The sequence below is a fragment of the Centroberyx gerrardi genome, chromosome 13, assembly GCF_048128805.1.
Source record: "Centroberyx gerrardi isolate f3 chromosome 13, fCenGer3.hap1.cur.20231027, whole genome shotgun sequence".
NCBI classification, from domain to species: Eukaryota; Metazoa; Chordata; class Actinopteri; order Beryciformes; family Berycidae; genus Centroberyx; species Centroberyx gerrardi.
Window position 1 is genome coordinate 11889196 of NC_136009.1, and position 20466 is coordinate 11909661.

Genomic DNA, 20466 nt, shown 5'->3' on the forward strand with positions numbered 1-20466 from the left:
TGTCAAGGACAAATAGGTAAACAAACATATCCATTAGCCTCTTGCTCCACCTCCTCCCTCTGCTCCCTGCTGGGGAAGAGTACTGGAGGATCACTGATAGGTGAGAAGGTGGTGTGTGTGCATGTGTGTGTGTGTGTGTGTGTGTGTGTGTGTGTGTGTGTGTGTGTGTGTGTGTGTGTGTGAACTGCAGAGAAGAGGCAGGGGTGACAATAAATAGAGGCCTTAAGTACGCTTTAGGGGAGACTCCCCATGCTCAAACACATATGTGCTCACTACCAATACACAAACACAAGTGCAAACACACTGACACACACACACACATACACACACACACACACACAATTGCATACCCCACTGTGACGGTCCTGCCCACCTCGTTACACAGACAGTTGGGCCCAGCAAGGTTCCTTTCAGAGGCGATGGAGAGAGCAGAAGAGGAGGGAGCGACAGGCCTCCGAGACTCACAGAACAAGGAGCAGGACACAGAAAACAAGGGAGAGGACGAGCGAAGAGGAAGAGGAGGAGGCTGCCAGAGTACAGTGGGCTGGAACCAGACCTGCTGCCAGGCCTCACCCCAATCTGTCAGTTTGTGTGAGTGTGTGTGTGTGAGAGAGAGAGAGACACAGAGGAAGAGCGGGTGCAGATGCCAGTGTACCAATCATGCCCCAGATGGGCATTGTCAGTGGGTTTCAAGGGCGAGGTAACTGTTAATTACTGCTGTGAAAAACTGTTAAATTACAGATTGACAGACATTTTGCAACATAGATAATGTATAAAATAGTGAAAAAATGCACTATGTTGTGCTACAACGTGTTTACATTTTAGCTTACCCTTCAAGAACAAAGTCATCATGCTTTTCTTTCTATTTCCTTGGGAGATAAGGGCCTTGAATTTGGAGCCAAAGATATTCCATAAATCATGTCAGTCCAAGCCAAATACAAAGCTCTCTTATCAGTCGCAGTTTCTACAATCTATCAGAGATGTGTTTCTGAAAACTCACTCAATCACCTCAGCTAAATCATCTTAATAAAAAACTGATGAAGAGTTTCTCTGGTTTGATAGGCTGTCAAAAGAACTTGATTAGTGCCAAATCACTGAAGCAAACAGAAAGATCTGTTTCAGGGAGAATCCTATTGGCCAACTATCTCAGTCAATGAACTGAAATCAGACTTCGAAAAATACGTTTGTAAAGGAATTATCCTCAGTGGAAAGATGGCTTCACACTCATTTGTTTATTCTTCTCTAACCTTTTTTGATCATTTATTTCGCTAACCGTCCAAATTCCTGGGGTCCCAAATACACAAGATCTATTCAAATGACCCAGCAAAGATAGAGAGGATGGAGATATGAGACAGGATGACAGTGTGAGCATTTCTATCAGCACTTATTTCATGCAGACTGCCTGTTCAATGAACAGAAAAAAGTGCCTCCATCTCCACTTCCAAAGCAGGATAGGATATTACCCTCGGCTTTTGAGGGCAAGGACACATGGAAAGGCATTTGCAAAATTATAATATCTTGGCTATAGCAGTGTGAATGGCCTATTTTGGTGGCATGCCAAGTTACCAACTTACTACCACTATGAGATAATAGGAAATATGTTGCACTTTACATAAAGCCATCTGAAGGAGAACAGATTCCACCCTCCTTGTGTATAATTAGATGACAATTAAACACATTACCAGGATGCATCAGAGTAAGGAAGAGTTGATCTAACTCCTGCTACTGCTGCTTATAATATTCAACCTCCATAAAACCTGACCTGTAACATATAGGAATAAAAAAAGCACAAAGAATGCAACCAGAACAAAACAGCTTTGATCCATAAAACACTCCTGATGAGGAAACAGCAGGTTAATACAGGATGAAGAGGGAAAAAAGACCCACACAGAAAAAGAAAAAGAGCTTTTTAAAGAGGACCATTTGTAAAACAAGGAGTTTAAAGCCAGATTATGGGGCAACAATGACACAATCCCTTATGTTCATTCCTGTAATACGCTGTGAAGAAGGGGATTTATACTTTATTGTGGTGGTGCGGGATGCATCGCGGCCGCCTTGTGTCTCCCTTTCTGTCTGCCTGCCTGTTTGGGAAACATTTTGCTCCTGAGGCCAGGTATAATCCCTGCATGGGGGAAACAGAGATGCCTTCAGCCAGCTGCTGATCAGCCTTATAATGGTTCAAGTATTACGAGTGATACCACCAGAGGGAAAATGCCTTCAATCCAGTCTAAAGCTTTCCCTGCGCTGGCTGACTCTGCAGAGGACTGCGCTTGGTTTGGGTGGCTGGCTGTTGGGATTTCTCCATGACTACTCTCCTTGTCTCCTAGTCTTGAGTTGGATTGCATTGGATTGTCTTAATTGTCTCTAATGACTAAATTGTCCTCACTATCCGCTTCATTAGCTCCGTGTTAGCTCTATTAGGAGGGAACGGAGCCGAGGAGGAGACAGTAATTGAGAGTGTTAATGAAGGCAACATGATGAGTTCCATGCCAAAGTGGCCGAAAGTAAAAGTGGAGGAAGCATGATGCTTTTACTTTTGACAACTTTGACAGATCGGTGGTATGATCTGCTCAGATAAATGACACTTGACAGGAAAATAAGTGGGTTTACCAAAAGAAAAGAAAAAAACCCTTCTGTGTTTGTGTGAGCATTGCCAAAACCACATCACGATAACCTCCCAGCACGATGCACTGTTCAACATACCGGACAGTCAGAGCATTGAATTCAAATCTGAGCGTCAATATTTACCACTGAAGCTGCAGGTATCCAAGTGGCCTGACTATACCTATCCCTCATACCTCTAAAACTCTCTAAACCCCCTGTGAGCTCCCAGTCTGCTAAATCCAGCTCCAGATTAGGGCCTGATCGTCCATAGTGGAGCAGATACAGTGGGATTTGCTCAAGTAAAGACAGATGTTTTAGAGGAAGTGAAGGGATTCTGGCTCAGGCAGAGAGGCTTTACAGGGGAAAGCATTGTTATCGCTGGTACGATTTAGCCTCATAAACCCATCTCTTTAATTGGGGGAGGAATTTGGGCAAAGTAGGCCGTGCCCTGTGTCAATATTAGCAGAGTGCAGAAGAAAAAGGGCCACACTTGTGTCAGATAGCAGGGTCAAATTGGCATATATAACTTAGAATACAAATCATTTGACTGTTTTGAATCTGCAGAGTATCCCAGGTGGATTGGGACTGCAGTTTTTGGACTGTGACATTGATTTCATGCAGAAAGAGGCAGGTAAAATCAATCAAACGGGGAAAAAAATCTAAGCACTTTGAAAGGACATAAAGTTAATTGAACAATGTGACCACTCACACATAAATGGATCGTAGACATGCAGGTAAATGCTCCAGGAGGCCTGATGCTCTTCTGGCAGACATGCAATTCTCTGTCAATCACATGCTCTGCATCAGATGGGGGAGGCAGCCATGCAGTAAGACAGAGAAAATTATCTGCTACCTTATCTCTTACTTCTCTTATCAGTTTCCACACTGTGATTCATACTATAACCAGCAATGTTTTGCCCTTTTCTGAGCTAATCACAAAATTGAACTTCAACTTAAATGTTATAAACAGCTTTCTTTTAGTAGAATGGCTGGACTTAACACATGATGCTTGGTGGATGGTTTTATCCAAGCCCCCCTACAGTACAAGTGCATACAGTTTCAGCAAGCATGAATGAATCCTGTCAATGTCAGTGCCATGTTGTACCAATATCAATATCAATTCACTGACCTAAGCTGCCCTGCAAAGCTAAAGGCCAGTAACTGCACAAGACCAAGACAGAGTGAAACTGAGAAAAATGACTTCATTATCTTGGTACAGAAGTGGATAATATATTGTTTAGTATCACCTATGGGTCTAAATTTTGTTAAAATGAAATATAAATTTGAGTCATGACATTTGACCTTTTAAAAACAAAAAGAATAGTTACTGCTGTTTACCTTTGTAGGGCAGCAAAGGACCATAAATGTAGCATCACCCTCAACCCCCCTTATTACAGCATAGGTGCCATTAGCAGGACAGCATGAGTGAAAAGCATGAGGTCATCATAACAGTATCATGTATCATAACAGCCACACAATCCAATACTGGCCTGTATTTCATCACGCCTCTTAAATGTATGGAGTACATAAAAACTTTCAACTGTATCTGGAGATTTCACAGAAATCTATCTATCTACTGTGCCCACATTTTTCACATTATATCTCTGGCATCAATTAGGAAAACTTGAACATCATTTTACAGCCAATATGGAAACTATTTCATCCTCTTGCCACCATGGACTCCACCACTTAACCAGAACGCTTAAAGAATGTTTATCAAAACGAGGACGACGGTGATTGAATGTGAAAGGATCTTGTTATGTTCCACTCTGCAACAGTTTGTCATGGTTAACGCAGGCGGGCGAAGTTTTCCTCCTTGCTGGTTCGGTAGGAGCTTGTCAGGAGCGGTTAGCTCTTCCAGGAAACTCAGTCCCTCCCTGGATGATCTCTCCTCACAGTTCAATCCTAGAGTGTGTGAGATTTTTTTTTTTTTCACCCAGCTCTTGTTCTCTCTCTCTCTCTCTCTCTCTCTCTCTCTCTCTCTCTCTCTCCCCTTTTCTTTCTCTCTCTCACTCACTCTCTGTCACCCTTTCCAGTTTTTCTCTTTTTTTTTTTCAACGCATAGGTGGATTAAGGCAGAGGGGCTTTTGTTTAGATAAAGCGAAGGATTAGGGAGAGATTTGCCCCCATAAAGTTGTGGGCTTGATGGGCCTTTTATCCCTCCATGTCCCTAAAGCTGTGTTGCCTCTGGATTAGGACTATACAATGGGGCCCCTTGTGCAGAGGGATCCGGGCCAGGGAGAGGGAGAGGGAGAGAGAGAGAGAGAGAGAGAGAGAGAGAGAGAGAGAGAGAGAGAGAGAGGGTAAAAGAAGAGAGGGGCAAGGAAAAGAAGTGAGACAGAGGGATTGAGACAAGGGAGAAAGGAGGGCAAGAAGAAAGAGAGAAGGGGATGGATAGAGAAAGAGGGGGAATTATACCGCTTTTAGAGGAAACTGACAGGTTGAAAACTTTTAGAGGAGGGGGATTTGCCGAGGAGATCCTGAGATCTTGTCACCAGTAAAAGGGATTTCGGGAGGATTCAGAGGCGTGGCGTTGACAATAAACCGCAAATTGTCGCTGTCCCTTTAAACTCATTTATCTAATTTGGAAGGGGGAAAAAATAACGGGAAGGAAAAGCGGGGCTTACTGTGGAAGTGCTGCTAATAACGTGTCTAAGAGATGGCTCCTGGCAAATTGCTTTGTTATTCTTGTCAAAAAGGTCTCCTGCAAGAAGTCGATTTTAAACTACACATCAAAATGATTAATTGCCGTGGGATGAACAGATGCTGAAATACCCTTGAATGGTGCCGCGGAGGCTGAGGCTTGCTGGATTGCAGACCTAATGTATTCATGAAGTTGCAGAAACATCATTAAGAGTATTAATTAGCTATTAGAGAGCAGAATTCCCCGGCATTAAAAGATTTTTTTTCTTCCACAAATACCTCCAGAAAATCAAAAGGATGCCGTGACAAGGCTATCAGGTTCACTCCTGTGTTTTTGTATGGGTCATCTATAAGAAAATAAAAATCCATGCTATTCCTTATCAGCTGCTTTTCATTGATTTTTATTTTTTTTTTTACCCCTAAAATAACCTTTGCATCTGATGCACTTTTTGCAAACCGTTGCATGATCACAGTAGAGGCGAACAAAAAAGTAAAGGGTTAAACTTGACAGGTAGTCAATAACGAGAAACCACATCCATCCTGAGCCAGGCGGAGTGGCTGTAGTGCAATCAGGTTTTACAGCCTTTTAACTGCGGAATAGTTTACTCACTTTTTTTTAGGGTTACATAAATCTTTAGGATCTGATATGCAAGCAGTATCACGTTGATTTAGTTAGGTTACATCTTTTAAGGGCGAAAAAAATCGAAATCAGAAATTGTCTAAATGTTTCTCTGAAATATGATTGATTTCGTCGTATTGGTGGCTGTTTGCCGGCTGGAGGTCACAGTTTCCCACCTTCTCTGCAGCAGCACATCACTGGGCAGAGGGAAGTGGGGAGCTGTGGTAACACTTGGCGTTTAAACCCTTCAGACGCGCTGGACAGCTCTAGTCGCTCTAAGGAGCTTTAGGTGGAGAGGCGCTGAGAAGAAACTCTTTCTCGCTTTAATTGCTTTAGAGACGGTCCTCACAAAGAGACAGTGGCCAGATTTACCTCCCGTTTAAGTTCTTATTTCCATTGGTTCACAAGTTAATCCGCTTTCTTTCTCAGACCTTGGAGAAAACAGAGTGATAGGAGCCCTACCAAGGCGACAGAACCAGAGGAGGACACGAGCTTTCCAGGCGGAGGGAAAAAGACTTTGAAGCGCATAGGGGAAAAGTTTCAGGTGGTAAAAAATAAATAAATAATAATAAATAAAAACAAAAAGGCACATCAGTGAAAATCCGTCTGGGCCATGCGACTACAGGCTATAGCAAACCTGAGGAAGTTATTAATAATAATAATAATAATAATAGGCCTAATAATAATAATAATTTTCTATAGACCTACTCAAAATTATTTACTCCTATAGATTGTTGATTTTAATGAACGAACAACTTGTAACTTTAATGAGTTAAATAAGTTAAATATGTTAATATCCACATTACAAATAAATATATTCAAACTCGGCTAATTCAACGCAAATAAACACATCAAACATGTAGGTCTTATCAAATGATCTAACGTGCTATGACCAGAAAAGGAAAACAAAATAGAAACTACATTATCTAACGACTACATTAGCCTTATTAAGCCGTTATTGGTTATTAGGTGTAGTGCAACTAAGTCCTCTATTTTAAAAGTGTTGACTTAGTTTCAAAATAACCACATTAAAATTCAAAAGTCTATGAATTAAAATAAGAGTGGAATTAACTTTAAAATATATTATAGCCAAATATATAGCCTGTAGGCCACCTCTCTCTGCGTACCCCCCCCCCCCCCCCCCCCATCACCACCACCACCTCTCTCTCTCACACACACACACACACACAGATATATAGAGAGTATTTGTATGAGCACAAGCAGCCTACCTTATGTACAAACAAATTCACTGCAACTTTCAAGTGACCCATAAAAAGTTTTTGTGAACGTCCACAAACCCTTCAATGCCCAAGTAAAAATGCGTTTGAGTGCAATTATGGGCTACACATTTCCATATGAAGCAAGAATTAGGTGAAAATGCATGCACATTACAATATTCTCTATTCCATGAGATCTTTTGTCTACCGTTCAAATTTGTGAGAATGAGAAACATGGTCAGAGATAAAACTGCGGTTAGGCCGAGCTCTTTCCCTCAGGAATCTCCCAACAAAATATGCAAGCTTTACATTAAAAGGCTACTTTGCGCTGCCCTTAATTCCCTACCTAAACGGTTTTGCTCCGGGAGAAGAAATCTTCTCTAAAAACCCTTCAAGAAGAGAAGGGCATTATTGCCCTAATCCTCTTACCCGCAGTCATTTTAAGACAGGGGTTTTTGGAGGCTGAGATGGCGTCTTGTCTTCCCTATCCCATCCCAAATCCTTCCAGGCCGGGAGAGAGTCTAAAGGCAGCACCCTGGCATCTATTAGCCATCTCTCTAAAGTCTCTCTCTCCTCCAGTGCCATGGAAAAAAAGCCGAAAAGCAAACAAAACCAAAGGTTGGTTGGTATTTCTCCTCACAAAAACTAAAGAAAGGCAATTGGATCCATGCACCAAGGGCATGCAAGTAGTTTGAGGATATAGCAGATGTGAGTGTACCGTTGCAATAATAATAATAACAATACATTTTTTTTAAAAACCCACTCATAAATAAAATCAATAATGTTGCTAAACATGTAATTAGGCAGGTTCACCTCATATTTTTGTATGTTCAGCATTTGCACTATGGACAATCATAACTACCTTCCCAGGGTAATCTAATGTCTTTACTTGATTTTAATAAATTACAATGAAATGCCCTGACAAAGTCTCATTTTTCTCACTTATTCAGAGTAAGAGTAATATGACATATGTACTGCATAGGTCAACGTTGAATGCAAACCGTCCAGGAGATAGAAATAAACTAAAAACTTGTGTGCAACATAACCCTTCAAATCTGCAAAAGGATAAAAGATAGTTCTGTTATCTACAAATCAGCTGTTATGACCAGACTTGTTATGGAAGATGGGGTCATCACAAGACTTTACTCTTCACATTTCGGGAGTGTTTATCAATTCCAGGAAAATGTATTAAAAAAAACGTGTTGACAGACAGTGAGGGATTTGGCGGACATAATATGCTTAAATTGATCATTTCTGGAAATAAGTATAGGAGTCACTGGACAAAAGTCTGCCGCTGGAGGAAAAAAATCCTATTTACTTGATTGACAGCTTGGACAGCCAATAGAAAGCTGACATGACCCCCGCGAAGCACTCCTTAAAATCCCTCCACTCGGCTCTCGCGCACCAGCAGATGGCGGCTTCTCACGTCTGCGCGAGACGCGGAGGATTCTTGACTGGAGGACAGTTCTGTGCACGAGGAGCGCGCGCGGACGGACTTGAAGCGGAGCAACAGATCAGCCTGTGGACTTTTGCACTGCTTCCACTTCCCATCTCGGAAAAAGGACAGGAGAAGTGGGCAATATAGACCAACAGACAACAGCTGTGAGAGCAGAACAGAAATATATAGCGTAAATAAGTGAGGAGCTTGGATTTCTGTCGCGCACAAAGTCACAGAAAACTAGGACTGTTTTGATAAGAGGTAAGAACTTTTTTTGGCATCTCTTTAGTCAGAATAACTTATCACGGCTGACTTTTCACAGTCTGTAATGTTTAAAAAGGTTGTGCCAATAAATGCTACAAAGCTTCTGTAAAATTGCCTTCATATTTATATCATTCATGCTCTAAAATAGAAGCTTCTACTGTAACGTTGCCAGCAGATTATAAATACATATTGTTAGTAAACTGTGTAGAATTCTGCGAGTGAAAAAGAAATAGCTGCATTTTATGCTGATATAACAAATCTCGATTTTCTCCCCCCAAGGTCTTTAGTGGAAACGATAGCATATTTTTCTCTGGGTGCAAATTTATTTCAATCATAAGTCCGGGCTATTTTTGTACAATGTGACCTGACTTATTGGATACTACAATTCATAACGGTCACCTGGCTGCAAACCATGCAAAAAAGAGAAGTTGCACTGAAGGTATTATCCAGTTAATAGGGAAAAAAAACATAGACGTGTTTTTTTACTCTTACTTTTAAAAAAGACCACATAAAGACCAGAAATGCTGACAATGAAACATCAGACATTCAAATGCCTTTAACTGTCAGCCTGGCTTGTTAATAACAAATTATACTGCATAATAACACTTTAGCGGCAAATCAAAAGATATGTAGCCTACCTCGCCCTCTGACAGTTTAGAATACAAATATGAGTGACACAGCAAAGAGCAGACTGTCAGGTCGACCCGTGCCCCCCAGGGCTGTTAACAAATAACATTTTTCCTAATTTAGCCGGATCAAAGAGTTGCACTGTACATGCCAATTTACATAATGACGGTTTGATAATCGAAGCGTTGAGCAGAGCTGCCAGGAGGGCCCGATGCCCGGAGCGAGGATAGGCTTATGAATGACAATAATATAGCACAGACATGCACAGAATGACGAGCTATTGTGCTCAATTTGATATAGACGAGGCAATATCATGACGATATAACCAGTGGTAAATAAAAAGGTGGTAAACTATGGCTTCCAGTTGGTATAATCATGAGGTAAACAAACACTAATATAACAAATATAATTTTTAGAAAAGTAGCCTATATATCACGTATTTTTTCCTCATAAATGACATCAGTTCCATGCTACTTACTCAGATTTACACCTTGAATCATGATGTTTGGCAGCCTAAAAAGGTGAGGAGTGCAATAAGTGGGATTGCTATAATATGCAGAAAAGACAAACGCAGTAAATGGTGAGAAAATCGTGGGCCTATTCCTAGAGCACACACACACACACACACACACACACACACACACGCACGCACACACACACGCACGCACACGCACGCACTCACACACCCCAGAACCGAGGAACTCCAACCCAGAGCTAACCACCCAGGCCCACTGTACGTCCGTCCGTGTCAGCGTTGATGATAAATGGAGGGCCTCGCAGTCGAAACCTATTTGCACTTCCATTAGACGGGGAGCCAAATGGGGATCAACATGCATATTTTTACCCGCGGAGAAGCCATACATCTCAGCCAAAACGTTGCCCCGGGGCGATGGGATAAGAGGCCGCCAGAGAGGGGAGGGGGGGGAGCAGGGGAGGGGGGTCCATTCAACTCAAATACTTGGGGGAGTAAAGTAAATGTTTAGCGAAGCACCTTCTGTCCCGGCGAATTAAACTATTCCCCATTGCCCTCTGATCACATTCATCAGCCGCCGCAGCCACTTAATAGGCTGGGAATGGGCACTGCGGGCGTCATTCACACACAACACACACACACACGCACAGAAGCGAGCACGCACACGCGCACACACTTTCACGGTGGCTGGGTCTGTGCAGTGCAAGATCACTGAGAAACTGAGACATGGGCAGCACTTCAGAATACAGCCTTGTTCAACAACGACCAGTGCTGCTCTGAGTTTTTCTGGTTTGTAAAAGTGAAAGTTTAATTTGAGAATATTTTTAGTAGCCAGTGCATTAGGTGTCTTTATATTTGATTCAATTATTTGGTTCAGTTGAATGCAGTTGTTTGTCAGCATGCAGTGCTATTTACTTTATCTTGCCAATATTTTTTACAACAGTGTTGTTGTAACGATTTATTATTACAATTATTTTTTATTTTATTAGGCCTATTATTATTATTATTATTATTAGTAGTAGTAGTAGTAGTAGTAGTAATAGTAGTAATAGCCTAGTAGTATCAATATCGCCTTAATTACTGTAATTGATTAAACATTGATTATTCAGTACCTGATTAAATAACATTAGATTATTATAGGTAGGCCTATTGTCAAAGTCAAACAAAATTAAATATATTATGTCATCTAGTTAAACTTAATACTGAATTTATGCTAAGAGTCTGACCTTGGACCAATTAAATGATACATTCAGATTCATGTTAAATCACTGCTCTAATCCTGCATAATTTCAGTGCATAGTGGAATTGAAGCGTTCAAAAACACATTCTTATTAATATAGGCAGGTCAATTTTGCTTAACAACAAATTCTGATTATAACGAATTATGGTAAACAGCACATTAAAATTATCATAAAATTATCCAATCAAATAAAACAATAACAAGTAGCTCAACAAAATTGGTTAAATCAAAGCCCTCGGCATAAAAGTTGTGTCGAAAATGTTTTACAAGCCATCTACTGTATAAGTTTATAACCAACTCCCTGGACACTGTACCTGCCATACAGGGGGAAGATTTATATCTTTTCCCTGTGGTCTCTCTGTAATAGTTATAATAACTGTTTGGGCCTCCGAGATATCCCCTCCTGTCAGCCTCCTCCATACTAATACATATCTAATCGTGTCCTCAAGCGTTTCATCTATCTATGAAAATCTTGAAGGAGAACTAGCCTACAAAATAGAGTTTGGGAAATTGCTGCCTTGTAAAACACTCTAATATGGATATTTTGGTTCAAGAAGTTTAATCTGTCCATATTATTATGCACTTAGCTATACAGTAAGCCTATTTAAGCCTATAGGCCTATATTAATTATAAAGCACCTATAAAATATAAAGAAATATAAAGATTGTATACCCTCTGTTGTTAAATTTTCCTGGGAAATAAAATTTCAGAATTAAACTGAAATTGAACAGTATCGAGAGTAGCATTTCCGTAATCATAGCCTATTCAAAATAATCCTGCTATCCGGTTTCAGGTTTGCCACCGAGACCCGGAACAAATCTCCTTATATCATTTTCCAACACATTTCATCAACGCCGTGATCTGTCAAAGCAACGTTTTCAAGGGGGATTTGGCTTCTCCGGGATCACAGAGACGGAGTGAATAAATTCATGAATAAGGCATCCGTCACGGTTCATTATGGGAACGAGTGATAATTACCCCAATTAAAAGTCTTTTGTATAATTAATGGAATGAACAGAGCGATAATTGGATGTTAATGGATAACGCTTTTGTCTGAGTGCACATATTAAAATCTATTGGCCCCTGAGCGCGTGGACCTGCTGTCCTTCTCTAATAAATAGCCTGTGTGTTTCTGTGTATCTGGTCATGTTGGGACTTTATAAGCACACGGTGGGCTTTCAAATCACTGGGTCTGCCATAAATATATATTTTGGAAGTATTTCTTCCTTATAACGCATTAAAAATGGAATATGACCCGGTGGTTTGAGTCCCCGTCCCATTACCGGAAGATCACAGGTTCAACGCCCGCCATGGCTAAAACGCAGCAGCCACGCGCCCTTACAGTATGTCAAAATGCCCATGAGCAAGACACTAAAAATTTAAATCTTCCTTTTTTTATTCTCACAGGTAGCGACCGGCCGCCATGCAGCACTACGGGGTGAACGGCTACTCTCTGCACGCCATGAACTCCCTGAGCGCCATGTACAACCTGCACCAGCAGGCCGCGCAACAGGCGCAGCACGCCCCCGACTACCGGCCGTCCGTGCACGCGCTCACGCTCGCTGAGAGACTAGCTGGTAATTGAGTGCACGCTCACACACACACACACACACACACACACACACACACACACACAAAGACGACATTTGGATGTGTATGTAGCTGTGTACAAATAAATTAGTTGGAAACGTCCACAAACCTGTGGTTCAATGCCCCGGCACACCATGCATTTGAGAGGAATTATGGGCAAAAATTTCAGAATAGGGCAAGAATTATGTGAAAATGCATGCTTATTACAATATTCCCTATTCCATGAGATTCCATTAGTCTGCAGTTCAAACTTTCTGAGAGAGAGAGAGAGAGAGAGAGAGAGAGAGAGAGAGAGAGAGAGAGAGAGAGAGATCATTAACATCACATCAATCAAATGTTAAATTTCTTATGTTAATGGTTATCATGTCATAGGCTATCATAAATCCAGCCTGCACTCATCATTGCGTTTTGTTTACAGGGATTCATTTTTTGTTATTTGTATTATTATATTCAATTGTATTTCACCTGACATTCATGCCAATAAAGCAAATTGAATTGAGAGAGAGAGAGAGAGAGAGAGAGAGAGAGAGAGAGAGAGAGAGAGAGAGAGAGAGAGAGAGAGGTGTGAATTAGTCACCTCCATTATAGGCTACATAATCCTATCATGTCCAATTAATTAAACTTGCCGTGTCTTTTCCCTTCCAACGGCTGCACATTTCAAGACATCATCCTGGAGGCTCGCTACGGCTCTCAGCACCGCAAACAGCGCCGGAGCCGCACGGCCTTCACCGCCCAGCAGCTGGAGGCGCTGGAGAAGACTTTCCAGAAGACCCACTACCCGGATGTGGTGATGAGGGAGCGGCTGGCCATGTGCACCAACCTGCCCGAGGCTCGCGTGCAGGTAGGCCTGTCCCAGCGAAAAAACACTATGATATCCCACTGTGACGTTTTGTTGTATCACCTGTAATATTAGTCCTACTGTGATATTCATATAATATTTTTTAGGCTATAACATTACCATAGAAACGTATAGTTTTGTTGTAGTATCCTTCTAAAATTTGAATGACTTTAGTTATTTTTGTAGGGTAAAAGAAAAGGGGAGGGGAATCAAAATTATAGGAACAAAGAAAGCTATGTGATTGGTCTGCTGTATTCATAAATATCTACAATTTGAGTTGGAAACACTAATCATATATTATTATCAATACAGAAAAAAAAAAGCAAAACATATTTGTAGTAGGCCTACCATGTTGCCTTACTCCCACACAGTGGAACTTTCCACCTTTGCCTGCACAGTGGCAAATGCAGTCAACTGAAACTTTCAAATGATTTTTCTTTAAAAAAAAAAAAAAAAAAAAAGTGTCAATGAAAATACTATTACCTTTATCGAAATTGATTTCAATAGGCTTGTGATCATTTGTTTATAACTCTGCTGTTGATGCTGTTTGAGCCTTGTCGAACAGCTCCTTGTTATTGCTGGCACTTTAATTATTTATTGTGCCTTGAAGTTCTTACCAAAGTGTGCTGCAGCACCGAGGAGGCTGAGATCCACTGTTGTACCTATTTTATGCCTGTTCTCCCTCTAACTTGCCTCCTCTCCTCTCTGCCAATAGGTTTGGTTCAAGAACCGCAGAGCCAAGTTCCGTAAGAAGCAGCGCAGCCTCCAGAAGGAGCAGCTTCAGAAGCAGAAGGAGGCGTCAGGCGAAGGAGGAGAGAAGGAGGACGCACCTGCCTCCACCACCATCCTTCCTGACACCCAGCTGCCCCCTTCGTCCTCTTCCTCCTCCTCCTCCTCTCTGGAGACAGAGGGTCCCGTGGTCCGTCCTTTACCAGTGGAGATGGAGCTGAACGTCACGTCAGCAGAACATTCTGGTAGCGAGTCGGCGACAGAGGACAACGCCACAGATAAGGAGGAGGAGAGTAAATCTCAGAGGGAGGAGATGAAGTGTGAGAGAGCCATGACACCTGGGAACGTCTCCCCGGCCTGCAAACGCCTCAGCCCCAAACCTGGTAAGAACGTGGGCTATTGAACTCTTATTCTGATATTGTATAGATGATCTGCTGCGGCACTGAAAATGTAGGGGATTCATAGACAACACAAAACATTTTCAGATATATGCTACCTTTGTGATGTCTGCCATGTTGTGTCTCTGAAACAAACAGGACAAATATTTTCGGTGTTGTTAGCAACATGAGCTTGATGTGAATTCAGCATCAGTAACATTGACAATGAATTGAATTCCTTTTCCCTTTCCATCATGAGCTTGTTTCATGCCTTTCCCTTGTCTTAACTTAACAATTACACTCCACCTACAGCAAATAACTGACCAAACCTTTACTAATATCCTTCCTTTCCTCTCTCTGCCCAGACTCTCCCCTGGTCTCTCCGTCGGTGACCCCCTCCTCCTCCAGCAGCGGCCTGGCCAGCGGCCCTCTCTCCCAGAGCCACTCTTACTCCTCCTCCCCTCTCAGCCTGTTTCGTCTGCAGGAGCAGTTCCGCCAGCACATGGCCGCCACCAACAACCTGGTGCACTACCCTGCTTTCGACATAGCTGCCCCGTCTTCACTCCCCTACCTGGGGATGAATGTCAACATGCCCCCTGCGCCGCTGGGCTCTCTGCCCTGCCAGTCTTACTACCAGTCCCTGTCTCACCACGCCCAGCAGGTGTGGAACAGCCCCCTGCTGCAGGCGTCAGCCGCAGGCGGCCTGACCAGCCACAACAGCAAGACCACCAGCATCGAGAACCTCCGTCTGAGGGCCAAGCAGCACGCCGCCTCGCTGGGACTGGACACGATGCCAAACTGAGCCCCTGTTCTGAATCAGGTCGAGTCTGGCCTATGGAGGACACTGAAATCTACGCATCACCCCATCCTACTGTGTGTCTGTGTAACTGTTATAATCCTTTAGGAACTGTACACCGCCCCTCCTCCAGTAGATGGGCAAAGGACACACAGATGTCTGAAAATGAAACCATGCCGACTCACACTGGACCTACAGAACTGTATAGGACTGCTTTTTGAGACAGACCACAGTTCCTCAGCTAGTTTCACTCCTCTCAGCTTCCGTTGCAGCACAAGGTCCAAAAGTATAACCTTGAGAAATGTCAACCCATAAGATACTGTAAATTCCTAAAATAAGACGCAGAGGATAATGTAAATCCTCAGACTCAAAGGACACTGGACAAATCCCTGACTCATGATATACTGTGCTGATGTTTCAGACAGGCATGTAATTCTGGACCTCCTTAAACTCTGAAATAAGAAAAAAAAAATTCACTGAGAATGATGTACACAGCTGGGGATGGATGCACTCAATTCAAAGGACAATGCAAATAATGTTTACAAGTATAATGTGAATTAATGAGGCACTTTTGAGAGAATTAGGCTCTTTTGACCAGGGGGAAAAAGGTATTATCACTTGTGAAGTAGAGACCACTTCTGTCACGGGACCATTGACAATTCAATTAAGCGGTGTAGTTATGTACATAGCATGTACTACATAACAGCACATAAATAAAAATAAACTCAAGCCATGTTCTCCTCAATTGCATAATTAAAAGTGACTAATTTACCAGTTTAATGGCCAGTAATACACCGCTTTGTATGGAGGCTGGCTTGATAATGAGAAAATGATTTCAGTGACTAAATGTGCAAAGCTTTTAATTACATTTTGCCCTGGGCTGAGGGAGCTGAGGCATATGCAATTACGAACATGCATACCATTTACGACTGCCTTTTTTAATTTAAAAGGTCCGAACAAAAAAAGGTCTATTAAGGTAGCCATATGATTGGCATCAATTTACAATGAGCTCGATTTCTTAAAGTGAATACAAAAATGATATGGTCAACAAATTTGGACTTTTAGATAAATACAATATCTTGATTCATATTTTCTCAGCAGTTATTCCAGCCTAAATATTCTCTGTTTTGTCGTTAAGGTTACACTGGGGCTTGAGGAAACATGCAGCTTTTCAAAGAAAGGAAGTTTGACTGTTAGCACTAGTCTCAAGTCACAAGTCTCTGTTGTTTTCTGTTAAATATGTGTTCTGGAAACTAATGTCTCCATATGAAAAGATGTACATTATTTTAATATGTAAAATAAGACAAAAAAGTATCTATTAATGTTTACCGTTAAGGCAAATGTAAAATTCCTATTATGTTGTATAATTGATTATGGGCTGTCTCAGATGACAGTTCCTGTAGCTGTCAGATTGTAAGATTGTATTCGATGAGCTCACCGGCAGCGCTTCCTATCCATCCCTCCTCCTGGACAGCTGAAGCCGTCCCATCTTGGTTGTCTGTGTACCAATCCTGGGTTCAATTACTATTTGAAATGCATTCAATTGCTTTTCTGGAAGTGACTAATCTTGACTAGAATGGAGCAGTGGGACTATTTGGATTGCCAGAAAAGTGCCAACTCCATCTATTTTGCACTCCAGGCAGAAAAGCATGAAGTCCAAGTAATTGAAAGGAATTTAATGAATAATTGACCCAAGTCTTCTATGTACTGCTGTCTCAACTCTATTTGAGTTCTGTTGTTCTGCTGTTGCTGTGCTTCTAATGCTGTTTCCCCCCACTGTCTCTGTCAAACTACTTGGTCCAGTGGTAGATAGATTAATAATGGTGGAGGAGAGAGTGATCAGACCATCAGCAATGTTATTTCCTTTCCTCCTTGCTAACAATGTAGATTTGAACTAGTGTTGTTGTAAAATAATCACAAAATAAAAACATTGCTTGAAGATCTTTATAATCAAGACTTCACTGTCTGTGTTCAGTATCTACTAATATTCACGTAAATAAGAGGTGGAAATGGCCAAACCATGATATGGGTGGTGGGCTGCAGGCCAAACAATGTGACCGGACATCAATTATTTGGAAAAGCAACAAGTGGACATAAGCTGCTTCTTATAATGTGTTTGTTAAGCTGCCTTTCAATAAGTTAGCTAGCTCAATCACTCCCAGAAGATTAATATTATAATATATTAATATTGAAATAGAATATCAGTCTTAGGGTGCGCAAAAATAATTTTGTCAAGGGATAAAAGTTGTTTCAAATTCCTTCATTGGTCCACCTACTCTGGACAGTAAAATACATATTTTTCATTTTAAGTGGCATCAGCACAGCTTCCCTTGTGTCACAAAAACGAGGTGCAGCGAGGACAAGAGTAAAGGGGACCGCCAGGTAAAGAACAACAATGACGAGGTGGGAAAGACACGAATAACAATAAGGAAATGCAAATAAAATATCTGATAGAATTGGCAGAGAGACAAAGACAGAATGGGAGAGAAAGAGTCAGAAAAAGAACAACATAATCTGGAAAAATAAAAAGGCGCGTGGAGACATAAGCCATCCCCAATGAATAAGCAGGCCATTATCCTGAAGAATGACGGCCTGGGGCGGTGATTATGCTGCTATTATATCTTAAACAGCATGGTTTGTCAAAACGCACAGACCCCCACCCAACTCTCCTCCTACATGCATGCACGCACGAGCACACACACACACACACACACACACACACACACACACACACACAGGCAGGGCGATCGGGCATCTCCGCCACCTCCTCCAATATGTGCCCTTGCTCTTCCCACAGTAAACTCTACATGTAAGCGCGTCGCCCCGGCAGTGTGACATTGCTCTGCTGTTAATTGAATCGGCCTTGAAAATATATTTCCCCCCTACTGTGTGTAAATAACAAATGCACCTGAGGTGCTGCATTGAGCAATTTCTCCCATTGTTATGGATGAGCATTTCCCAAAAAAGCGGATAGAAGGGGATAATGATCTCCCCAGATTAGCAGCGTTAGCGTGTGTGTAACACCTCACCCTAACCTTGTTGTGTTTTATTACACTGCTCGCATGTATGTCCTCCGCCAAGGGCATCCTGCTTGTATCACTGATAAGATTGTGGTGTGGATACGCAGCAGAAGTGAATGTCCTTGTTATCCAGGCTAGGCATCTATATAGGAACACGGCAGGATTTCCTCCCATGGGACCCAGAACCAGAGAACATAACACAATACTCCTGTTCCAAATGCTCTCTCCCTTTTTTTTAACACCCATCCCCCCCAAACAGAAGCATGTTTCACACACTCACACACACACACACACACACACACACACTCACAGACACACACACACACAGACACACTCACACGTGCGCACCAGTGCCTGGGGGTTGAACAGGGATTGCTAGATTGTAGTGCCGCAGGGTCAAGTGTGTTGAGCCCTTGATGCTGGATCAGGTGCTTCCATCTCTAACACTCAGGGTTGTATATTCACCACTCCCCTCTAATGCCATAACCACCTATTTATAGGTACACACACGTCTCCATCTACTCTCCTTTTAGTGAGTAATGATGTGTGTGTTTCATCGGGTCTGAAAAAATTCCTTTGCTCAATAAATAGCAGCAACAACGTGGACTCTAAACTTTTAAGATTCAGTTCAGATAATCCAGATTTCAGTTTTCAGGTATGTTTTAAATATAACCTCACACATAAATGTTGGAGAATACACTTGTACTTGTTTGTGTCCTACCCATACAGGCCTATCAATTCGCTGTCTCTCTTTTTCTCCCTCTCTCTCTCTCTCTCTGTCTCACTCACACACACACACACACACACACACACACACACACACACAGAAGCAAGCACCCATACACACACACACACAGCCCCTCAGAGCAAGCCCCCCACACAAAAATCACAGTGTACCATTCAATCAGTGCTTTTTTCTCCCTCCTCTCCATGGTTCTCTTAAAGGTTTTAACCATGGCGAGAATGAAAAGTGCCAGCGCTAGAAACCGCGGCCCATTGAGGAGGTGACAGGGTCTGCCAGAATATGATCCTAATCCTGTTTCCAGCATTCTTTTAGCCCGCTGGCATTGCCATTTCGCCGCATATTCTCTGAGCTGTCAGGCCCAGGGAAATCCCTCTAATAGTGCATTTCCCAGATACACATCAAAGTGCTCCTGGAAACCACCACCGGGAACTTAGGGGGACAGGGAAGCACACACTTGCACAGCAAATAAATACACACATAAGTACAATAATGCACACGGCCGCACACACACATACAAATACACAAAAAAAAGCTTGCATGCATGCACACACACACAAAATTCAACTCATACATGACACTCGAAGATGTCGAACAATCTTTTACAGTGATAACAATCCTTGTCCTTTTCTCCACAAGACTTTTCAAACTCTCAGACCTTTTTCTTAATACATTCAGTGATTAAACTGTGCAAGAGACGGAGAGATAGAAAGAGAGAGAGAGAAACAAAGAGAGATGAAGGAGCGATATCTAGAAGAAGACAACAGGTGGCTAAACTGTGTGTATCCCGGGGCACCCTCCTTTAGTTCCACTTCATCTTCCATTTTCTTCTTCTCCTTTTTTCTTAAACACTCTGACTGCCATCTCGCCCCTCCCTGGCTAATCTTCTTAGGGAGAAGAAAACCCCCATTCTCTCTCTTCTTAATCTGGCTGCAGCCTAAACCTGCGGTTGCATTTCCAATGTGGGCCCTGACTGAACCAATGGGAGCGCTCTCAGCCAGTTCATGGAGTGCCATGTTAGTCAGTAAATGCTTCGACACACATCACACAAGGAAACGTGTCTGATAAAAGAAGCCTCTTTGAAGTAATTTGGAGGATAACCATTACTACTGAAAGTTTCTATATGATGCTGCAACAAAACGTGTATAGAGCAAGTCTCATGCAGTATTTGTCCACCATAAAAATTTGTATCACCATAAAAAAACACTATGAATATATATGAAAAACCTCTTAGAGAGGCAGAAAAGAAT

The 20466-nt window shown here is 42.1% G+C and overlaps 1 protein-coding gene across 2 annotated transcripts; it reads left to right on the plus strand.

Annotated features, from left to right (window-relative positions):
• Positions 1 to 12547: 12547 nt before the first annotated feature.
• On the plus strand, positions 12548 to 15460 carry dmbx1a (diencephalon/mesencephalon homeobox 1a). 2 transcript variants are annotated; one of them, XM_071896345.2, is made up of 4 exons: positions 12548 to 12701; positions 13377 to 13555; positions 14268 to 14664; positions 15024 to 15460. In XM_071896345.2, the coding sequence occupies exons 1-4, from the start codon at positions 12548 to 12550 to the stop codon at positions 15458 to 15460; spliced, it is 1167 nt and encodes a 388-aa protein (XP_071752446.1). The 2 variants fall into 2 exon arrangements, with proteins under 2 accessions (XP_071752446.1, XP_071752445.1); XM_071896344.2 differs by having other exon boundaries at positions 12548 to 12699; positions 13360 to 13555.
• Positions 15461 to 20466: the final 5006 nt, after the last annotated feature.